The following is a 10,177-nucleotide window of genomic DNA, read 5'->3' as shown; positions in this document are numbered from 1 at the left end:
TGTGCCACAACTACTGAAGCCCACGCACCTAGAGCCCATGCTCTGCAACAAGAGAAGCCACCACAATGAGAAGCCCGCGCACTGCAGAGAAGAGTAGCCCCTGCTTGCCGCAACTAGAGAAAGCCCATGTGCAGCAACAAAGACCCAACGCAGCCAAAAAAAGTACGTATTTGCTTATATTTGTATAAAGAGAGATAGAAAGATATGTAGGAAACCTAGAAGGCTATTATACATTAGGGCAGAGGGGGAAACAGGGTAGATGAGGACAGAGGCAGGACCAAGTTTTTCAGTAAAAACATTTTTATCATTTTGATTTCTAAACCATGTTACCTGTTTAGAAAACAAAATTTAATTAAAACAATAAGCATTTTAAAAATTCAAGTAGAAATTAACACAACATTGTAAAGCAACTATACACCAATAAAAATTGATTTAAATAAATAAATTTTAAAATAAATAAATAAAAATTCAAGGCTGGCCCAAATGGATTCACTGGTAGTCTGCCAAACATTTAGGGAAGAAAATATACCAATTTGCTAAAATCTTTTCCTGAAGATATAGAAGCAGAGGAAATACTTCCTCATTCCATGAGGCCAGCATTACCATAATACCAAAACCAGACAAAGGCATACAGGGAAACTGCAGACCAATATCACTCATGAACACAGATGCAAAAGTCCTCAACAAAATATTAGCAAATAGAATCCAACAATATGTAAAGAATTATACACCATGACCAAGTGGGATTTATCCCAGGTATGCAAGGCTGGCTCAACATCTGAAAATTAATTAATGGCATCACATCAACAGACTGAGGAAGAAAAATCACATGATCGTACCAATAGATACAGGAAAAGTATTTTACAAAATCCAACATCCATTCATGATAAAAATGCTCAGCAAACTAGAAATAGAGGGGAACTTCCTCAACCTGATAATGAACGTCTACGAAAACCTACAGGAAACATCATACTTCAATGGTGAGAAACTAGAAACCTTCCCACTAAGATCAGCAACAAAGCAAGGATGCCTCGTCTCACCACTCCTTTTCAAATTGTACTGGAAGTCCTAATTAATGCAATAAGATCAAAAAAAAAAAAAAAGAAATAAAAGGTAAGTAAATTGGGAAGGAAGAAATAAAACCATATCTGTTAGCAGATGACATGACTGACTATGCAGAAAATCTGAAAGAATCAACAAAAAACTCTTGGAACTAATAAACAATCATAGCAAAGTTGTAGGATATAAGGTTAATATGCAAAAATCATTCCCTTTCCTCTATATCAACAATGAAGACATGGAATTTGAAATTAAAAATACATTACCATTGCAGCCACTATGGAAAACAGTATGGAGGTTCCTCAAATACTAAAAACAGAGTTGCCATATGATACAGCAATCCCACTCCTGGGCATATATCCGGAAAAGAGAAAACTGTAATCTGAAAAGATACATGCACCCCAACGTTCATAGCAGCACTACTGATTTATTTATTTATTTATTTTTAAATTTTATTTATTTTTGCCTGCACTGGGTCTTCGTTGCTGCGTGCAGGCTTTCTCTAGTTGCGGTGAGCAGGGGCTACTCTTCCTTGCAGTACACGTGCTTCTCACTGCGGTGACTTCTCTTGTTGCAGAGCACAGGATCTAGGCACGCAGGCTTCAGTAGTTGTGGCTCACAGGCTCTAGAGCGCAGGCTCAGTAGTTGTGGCACACAGGCTTACTTGCTCCGCGTCATGTGGGATCTTCCTGGACCAGGGCTCGAACCCATGTCCCCTGCATGGGCAGGCAGATTCTTAACCACTGCACCACCAGGGAAGTCCCCAGCAGCACTATTTATAATAGCCAAGACATGGACGCAACCTAAATGTCTATCAACAAATGAATGGATAAAGAAGATGTGGTATATATACATACAATGGAACACTACTCAGCCATAAAAAAGAAGGAAATAATGCCATTTGCAGCAACATGGACGGACCTAGAGATTATCATACTAGGTGAAGTAAGTCACAAAGAGAAAGACAAGTACCATATGATATCACTTATATGTGGCATCTAAAATATGACACAAATGAACTTATTTACAAAACAGAAATAGACTCATAGACATAGAGAACAGACTTGTGGTTGCCAAGGGGAAGAGGGGGTGGGGAAGGGATAAATTAGGACTCTGAGATTAGTAGGTACAAACAACTATATATAAAATAGATAAACAGCAAGGTCCTACTGTATAGCACAGGGAAATATACTCAATATCCTGTAATAAGCCATAATGGAAACAAATATGTATATATATGTATAAATGAACCACTTTGCTATACACCAGAAACTAATGCAACATTGTAAATCAACTATACTTCAATGCTAATAAAAAATACATTACTGGGCTTCCCTGGTGGCGCAGTGGTTGAGAGTCTGCCTGTCGATGCAGGGGACACAGGTTTGTGCCCCGGTCCGGGAAGATCCCACATGCTGCGAAGCGGCTGGGCCCGTGAGCCATGGCCACTGAGCCTGCGCATCCGGAGCCTGTGCTCTGCCACAGGAGAGGCCACAACGGTGAGAGGCCCGTGTACCGCAAAATAAAAAAAACAAAAAAAACATTACTATTAACACCCCCAAAAATGAAATACTTAGATATAAATCTAACAAAATGTGTACAAGATCTCCTTAAGGAAAACTACAAAACTCTGATGAAAGAATCAAAGAACTAAATAAGTGGTGAGATATTCCCTGTTCATGGATAGAAGACTCAATATTGTCAAGATGTCAGTTCCTCCCAACTTCATCTTCATCTATTCAATGCATTCCCAATCAAAATCCTAGCAAGTCATCTTATACCATGCATAGCACCCAGCAGAGTGTCAGGGCCAAGGCAGGCTCGATGAAAGTGAAGCAAGCATAAGAAGTTGTGGTGGAAACCCAGCTCAGAGGTACTGGGGCAAAAGTGGGAATATAAAGAAAGGGCACTGGGCAAACTCGAATGATTAAAGAAACCCAGGTACTAAGTGGGCATCTGGAACCACGGAAACCAGGGGCTCAGTGGCCTCGGGGAAGGATCTCACTCTCTGCCATTCTCTGTGTATCAGTTTCCTCTACTTGATGAGAGGAAGTAGCCTCACCTCAAGCCTCACCACAAGCCTCACCTAACCCCAATTTCCCACAGCTTCTAGGGGAATAGGGTCTCACCCTCTTCCTCAAGTTCAGTTTGAAAAATAAGCAGAAAGGTTTCAGACCACCCAAGCTTGAGCCCTTCAACCAAAGTCAGTGGGGCCTGTTCTTGTAAGAATACAGCCACTCGGCAAGGACCACCAGCCTGGAGTGAGGGGAGTAGCAGGCCAAGAAAGCAGACTTTACAGGGCAGGGGTGTCCCACTGGGGGCCTCTGGGACATTTCCAGTGGCACAGCTTGCCACAAATACAGACTGAGGTCCCTTTAGTGCTTCAAGGTCAGAGGGTGATTTGTGGCACCCTAGGATGGAGAAGGTGGCCTTGTCCTAGTAGTGATGGTGGTGACGGAAGGCATGGCATGGCTGATGGCCTTCACTGCAGAATTGGAAGGGCAAAACTCCAATCACAGGTGCTGCCTCCAAAGTGAGTGTGGGTGCGTTCTTCCTGGGTGCCGAAAGGGCAACTAATACTTGGCAAACATGAGACCAGGCCCACACCTGCACACTGACCACCTAGGAGGAGGCCCGTTCTGCCCATGCAAGAAAGCCATACCTCACAGGTCACAAGTAGATCGTGAAAATAGATATAACTGAGGTTTTATCCAACTGAATCATTTTAAACCATCACTAGGAGCTACTGAGTAAAGACTCCCGAACAGCAGTTGGGTGCCCCATCCATAACCTTTTGGGCCTGACCATGGTGCAGGCAGGCCCAAGGGCTTTTTGTGAGGGCAGAAAAAGCCAGGGAATTTGCCTTGGGACCAACTCACAATCAGACGGAAGGGGGTTCCAGACAAACACCCACAGTCCTTCACCCCTCAGGTGAGGTCATTCAGAGGTGACTGCTGTGTACTGGCCCCCAGGGGCACTTAGTGCACTTAGCTCCCTACCTACCCTTGATAACACACCTGTATGGTCTGCCACCCCTTCCAGTGCTTTCTGGGATCACCTCCAACATAAACTGCTTGTACCTAATCCTTGTCTCAGGCTCTGCTTCACAGGGATCCACACCAACCCACCACATTTTGGTAGAGGAAGCAAGTGCTACCATCCGAAGGAGGCATTTAAGGAGACAGAAGTGATGAGGGGGACAAGAGGTGGAGAACCTCCCAAGAAGTCTCTTGGGGACATACTTGACCACGAAGGCTCAGACACCCAGCTCAGAGTGGCACAGGAAAAGACGTGAATTAATCAAACTCACAGAAACAGAGGATGAAATCACACACTCAGTGCTTTTAATTCAAACTGAGAAGGACAACATCAGACCTCTCTCACCCACCACCACCCTCTCTCCCTGCAGACAAAGTAAGCCCATGATTATCTCATGGCTGCCAGTGGGCACGGGCTGGGACCAAAAGGAGCTATGGAGCCTCTCTGCTGAACAACTCACACCTTTGTGAACTGTGGTGGGGCTGGACACTGAGCAGGCCCTCGCTAACAAAATCCTTGATGATGGCGCCTAAGTAGGTGCAAAGGCAGAAGCCAGCTCCCTGACCCTCGAAATCTCAGAGACTGCTTTTGCACTGCGATGACTATGGGTTTGGAAGAAAGTGGGCTGAGTTCCAAGCGGCCGTTCCTTACTGCCCCAGCACTAGTGGCTGGTGGACTGTTTGGGGCTGGCTGGCAGGGATGGGAGAAAGTGGGGTCAAGGACAAGCGGGGCTGGCCCGCTGCAGCAGTCTGAATAAGTCACGAGGTCACTCCAGGCATAGGAAGCTCTGTGATTCCTCCTCTCTACCCTCTCCCCGGCCCCCTTTTCTGCCAGCTTGTCCCAACCATTTGTCCTGGGTGTGGCAGCACACCAGAGCTGGGAGGAGGCTGGGAAGGAGGCAGATGCCAAATTTTACCTGGCTGTATATCCGTCCATCCCCATCCTCCCTCCTTGCCCTCTTAGAGAGTCCCATCCCATTGAGGGGTCAGCGGGGCCAGGCAGCACTGAATTCTTTCTCCAGACCCTGGACAAACTGGTCATTGAGGAAGAGCAGCTGACCATGGGGCAGGAAGCGGGTGAGGATGCCCTCGATGTAGTCAGCCCGCAGCAGGAGGCTGGCAGTGGGGACCAGCAGCCGGAGGTGCTCAAGGAGAAGGCGGGCCAGCAGTCGAAGCGTGCCCTCTGCCAGCAGCAGGTTCTCGTGGGCATTCAGCACCAGGGCGAAGCCTAATGAGAGCACGCCTAGCCACACCACTGTCCGAGGCTCCTGGAAAGGGTCCCCTGCTGTCAGGCGGAAGGCCCCACATGGGGACTCACGCAGGTGCACTGGGTCATCTGAGGACTGGGGCTGCAGGTCCACAGCAGGCCGGCCACATGCCTGCAGCTGCAGCTGGCACATGGACTCCACCTGCCTGTAGAGAATAGGTGGGTCACTGACCTGTCACCCTCAGGACCACCCCTGGAGCTGGGAGCTGCCATTATCCCCATAACTAGATGCAGAAATTGAGCCCCAGAAAGACTAAGTGAAGTGACCTGCCCAGGGCCACAGAGCAGGGAGCATAAGGCCAGATGGGAATCCAGGCTCCAGCCTCCAGGCCCTGAACCATTTCACTCCATGTGGCCAAGAGAAGGCAGGTTCTGAACACAGCTCCTCGGGCTGGGAAAAGGCACCAGGGGATGAAGATCCTGCCCCTACCTGCTTCACAGAGGCCTCCTCAACATCTCAACAAGAGATGAGAAGCGGAGTAAAAGCTATGTCCAACCCAGGCTGTCCAACCTCTCCACCCTCACCCCATCCTGCAGCCCTCTCCAAATAAAAAAGAAAAACCTTGCACTTGGACATCCAGCTTTTGAAATTACTCTCTTATCTCTCATGAATCACCTTCCAATCTGGGCCATGTACAGGCTGCTCTTAAAGACACGTTTGGTTTTCTGTGCCACATAAGGGGGAGGAAGCCCAGCAGAACAAAGAGATAAACAAGAGGCTGGCCCAGGGTTGCCCCAGAGTGTTAATCCCCCCACCCAAAACACAGAGGGGCCAGGAGATTCTGGTACCTGCTGGTTCAGACTGGGTCTGGGAGGGGAAGGTCCAAGGTCAGCCATCCCATCTAGAACAGTGTTTCCCAACTGTACCCTGTGGATCCTGGGCTTTTGGGAGGCTCTTGGCGCAGATTCCCATAAACCACATTCTCTCTCCTCCTTAGAGATTCATAAAGCTTAAAGGCACACTAAGGGCCCTGAAAAGTCCTGCACTGCAAAGCATATTTAATTTGTACTGCTTACACTCAAATCCCAACTCTTTCACTTTCTAGATGCATAACCTTAGACAGGTTAAATTTCTTTAACTCTCTGTAGCTCAGTTTACTCATCTGTAAGGTGGGGATAATGTACCTACCTCAAAAGACTGTTTCAAAGATAAAATGAGTTCATATACACGAAATGCTCAGAACATAAAATGCTTAGTACATACAGGTCAATAAATGCTAACTACAAAAAAATTACCATAAATGCTAACTATAATAAATGATGATGATAATAGCATTATTATGTCTTTAACTCTTTTTCATATAATACTTGTGACAACTGTGGAAGACTCTTTGAAAGCACTACTCTAAAACTTTCTCTCTGCTTCTTAGTCCTCCTGTTTCTCTGGGCCCCCCAGAAAACCTATCATAATCAGTGTGTATTCAATGGGCTGGACTGTGTTACCTGGCCACGGCCAAAATCTGCTCCTTTCGGAGAAGCCTGTCCCTCTCAGCACCATGTGGCTGTGCGTCATTGGGTGAATTCTCGGTACCAAAGAAGCAGGAGTAAAGCACTCGGCAAAGGCCCTCCTCAGCCTTCGTGGCCCGCAAGGTGTGGATGAGGAAGGCATGAACCATGGCTCTGGGATGGATGCTACAGGAAAGCCAGAGACCTCAGTGAGATAAGTGCAAAACCCCAGAGGGGAGGCAACCACAGAAAGGGTCTGGCCTAGCTAGGCCTGGGAGTGTGTCTGGAGGCTGGTGTGGCTGGTCGCTGGTCCTCCTCAGTCACCCAAGACACACGCCCAGCCTCTGAATGTGGTCAGCACCAACTCTGTCCATAGGAGTCTAGCAGCTAAGATATCTTAGACAACCCCAAAGCCAAATCTACAAACAACCGGCCAGGAATCTTGAAAAATGTCAGTCATCAGAGTCAAGGAACACTGGGTAGCTGCTCCAGACTGAAGGAGGCCAAAGATAAAAGACAGTCGAATGCATCCTGCGATACCAGATAGGAGCCCTGGCAGAGAAAAAGGTAGTTTCAACATAGGGCATTACTAGGACAACTGGAAGCATTTAAGTACGGATTACAGGTTAGGTAATAGATCGATGTTACCTGATTTTGAATGTAGGAGAATGTCCTTGTTTTTAGAAAATACACACTGAAGTACCTATAAATATAGAGGTAAAGGGGCATCATAGCTGCAACTAACTTAATTGGAAAATTAAGTATACAGGAGTTCTTTATAAGAACAGTCTTGAAATTTTCCATAAGCTTGAGATGACGCCAAAATAAAGACCAAGAAATAGTAATAATAATGGTGTTTGGCTCAGTGACCAGCCCGGGGGTGAAAGGCAGCGGGTAGACGGTAAGCAGATATCTGTAGCTAAGGGTAAATAGATCGTGAGTTTAAACTGGTTAAACAGGAAGGTTCGCGACAGCGCTTTGAAACCCGTAGCTCGGAGACCTCGACTGACCTCCCGCGACCCTCTACCCGCAATCAGAGCCGTCATCAGCCTTCGCCACCGCGTCCCCACCCCCCCGCCCCCAACGGAGAAACGGTAGCGGCCAAGACATTTTACGTCACTACTTCGCGCAACCCTGTGGCGCTGTGCTTCTGGGGGACTGTAGTTGCTTGCCCCAGCTAGCCAAGCCTAAGGAGGGGGCACCCTGGACTGAGTGTGCCCTGCAACCCCGGGCCGCTGTCCTCGAGGCGAGACACTCACCTTTTCTTCCGTGCACACGGACTTCTACTAACAAGCCACTTCACTCGGCTAAAGGGGCGATATGGCGGTTGCGCAAGCCAGTAGCGGGCGCGCGCGCGAGAGTGACGCGCTCAGGGTGGGCGGGTCCTCACATCCCGAGCTGTGCTCTGGATTCGAGGCGTGGTGGCCTTCTGACACCTGGACCTCGGGCTCAGGCAACTTTCACCGTCGGACCAAAAGCCCCTTGCTCCGGGTTCACGGCGCGGCCCACACTGGTCACTCACTGACTGGGTACGCGGGGTTTCCACTCGAAGCCCTAGACCAGTCGAGCCCCAGGCCACTTCCCCTGGCAGCCACGAGGGGGCGTCCGACTCGGTGCGTGGCCTTTCCGGAAGAGGCGGGGTCTGAAGGTGCAGGGCCGAGGTCTCCAACTGGCCGATATGCGTGGGTATCACTGTTAAAATTCAGGTTGCTGGGCTTTAGCTCCGGGAAAGAAGGCTTGTGGGGAAACGTGCGTATTTACGTAGTTGGCGGGGAGGGCTTCTGGGTTGTGGGTTCTTGCGGTGGGTTAAGACTAGGGCTCGGTTTGGAATGGAAAGATTAAAACTCTGGTCACCAGCTATGCATCCTGGCAGGTCAGTCACTTTACTGGGCTCCAGTGAAGCCCCATATTAGTTTTTCCTTTCACACTCCCACCTCTAACAAGCTCTTTCCTTGTCCCCTCTTCGAGGGAGGGCATCAAAAGTGTAGGGAAAGGACTTGTACCTTAAGCCTGAAAGGGCCACTGCCAGGTGCTTCCCTGTTAGAGTCTTGGCCCAGAGGTGTTTGGGGCCCTGCAAGATTTGTGTGGGCCTCATTGCCTGCCCTGGGCACCCCGGCCCCCCACCTCCCCACATAATCCTTTTACTTCTTGGCATGTGAACTGCTGCAACCTCCCCAGATGTGTTCTGTGTCTCAGAACCCCACACTGGGTGTTTCCTTGGCCTGGCCTGACCTTTCCTCCCCTTTATTAGCCCTTCAAAAGGTACTCAGACCAAAACCTAGGGGAAGTCTTCCTGCTAGACTGCCCATTAGCATTCAGCTGTCCCCTTTATATCCGTTGTGAGGGTCTGCCTATGGTGTTGATGTCTCCTATGGGGTACACCCTGGCTGTGGTGTCTAGTTTCGTTCCCCACGTCCATGCACAAGGCAGGCCTGGAGCCAACCCAAACACACTTCTTGGTGACTGAAGAAAGAAGGGCAGGGCAGCTCAAGCAGGGACCTTGGAGTGCAGTCTGGGCCTCTCTGGCCATAGGACGTGGGCAGGGGGGGCAGTGAAGGGAGGCTAGAGGAGGTGGCCTTGGGGCTGGCCAGAGCATGTGGGCATTCTGACCACAGGTGCAACACATATATGTATTTGTAGTGGAGGGGCAGGCCCAGAGACAGTTGGGCCTCAGCCACAAGGCTGGGATGATGTTGGCTCAGTTCCTGGTCTTTATCACTCTCAGCCAGGACTCATGTCTGCCACCTGATTACAGCAAAGAGCTGGCAGAGGGCACTGGTTGCTGGGGGCCAAATGGCATCCGGAACACAGTATTCTGGCCTCTGTCCACTCCTCAGGCAGTGAGTCTACTCCAGGTCCCAGGCTGCTGGGGAGGCCAGCCTAGTGTGACATACACAGAGAAGACAGCAGTGAGAAGCTGGCCTGAGCTTCTGGAGGTCAGTGGGGGACCCAGATGGAGGTGGTGTCCAGATAAGTGAGGCAGACTCAGATGCTGCCCCCAACTTTTGGCAGCCCTCAGCCAACTTGTGCCCCCAAGGTCAAAGTAATTTGCTGGGGACAGTGAGGCAGGAAGGAGCCTGGGTCCCCCGAGACGCTGCAGAGCCTTCTTGCTGAATGAGGAGCACATATTGCAATGTATTTATTTTGTTAAACCGCTGTGTGGGGTTTCTGTTACGTGCAGCCTAACTCAAATGAGTTAAGTGAGGCAGCATGTGAAGTGGGCAGAGTGGAGCCTGACATGTAGTCGGTACTCAATAAATCAGTAAATGTTGACAAGCATTAATGCAGAGGCAGGATAGGAGAAGGTGTCAGAGAGGCCTTGGTCAGTCCTGGAAAGCAGGTGGGGCCTTCTGGTATGGCAGCAGCT

General features: G+C 49.1%; 1 protein-coding gene across 2 annotated transcripts; it reads right to left on the bottom strand.

The window, feature by feature from the left end:
• Nucleotides 1–2,063: 2,063 nt before the first annotated feature.
• AP5S1 (adaptor related protein complex 5 subunit sigma 1) lies at nucleotides 2,064–8,326 on the bottom strand. Of its 2 annotated transcripts, XM_060031167.1 has the most exons (3): nucleotides 8,070–8,326; nucleotides 6,808–6,996; nucleotides 2,064–5,510 (listed from the first exon to the last, which is right to left on the bottom strand). In XM_060031167.1, the coding sequence occupies exons 2-3, from the start codon at nucleotides 6,978–6,980 to the stop codon at nucleotides 5,084–5,086; spliced, it is 600 nt and encodes a 199-aa protein (XP_059887150.1). In that variant the 5' UTR covers nucleotides 6,981–6,996; nucleotides 8,070–8,326; the 3' UTR covers nucleotides 2,064–5,083. The 2 variants fall into 2 exon arrangements, with proteins under 2 accessions (XP_059887150.1, XP_059887151.1); XM_060031168.1 differs by lacking the exon at nucleotides 8,070–8,326 and having other exon boundaries at nucleotides 6,808–7,829.
• Nucleotides 8,327–10,177: the final 1,851 nt, after the last annotated feature.

The sequence above is a fragment of the Delphinus delphis genome, chromosome 15, assembly GCF_949987515.2.
Source record: "Delphinus delphis chromosome 15, mDelDel1.2, whole genome shotgun sequence".
Lineage (NCBI taxonomy): Eukaryota > Metazoa > Chordata > Mammalia > Artiodactyla > Delphinidae > Delphinus > Delphinus delphis.
The sequence above is the reverse complement of the archived record's forward strand: the minus strand, read 5'-3'. Positions and strand labels throughout refer to the sequence as shown.

Excerpts from the sequence above, each read along its gene's own strand:
- AP5S1 (XM_060031167.1), bottom strand. The coding sequence starts at position 6,980 with ATGGTTCATGCCTTCCTCATCCACACCTTGCGGGCCACGAAGGCTGAG. Across the intron at positions 5,511-6,807 it reads CAGATTTTGGCCGTGGCCAG|GCAGGTGGAGTCCATGTGCC; the intron begins GTAACACAGTCC and ends TATTCTCTACAG.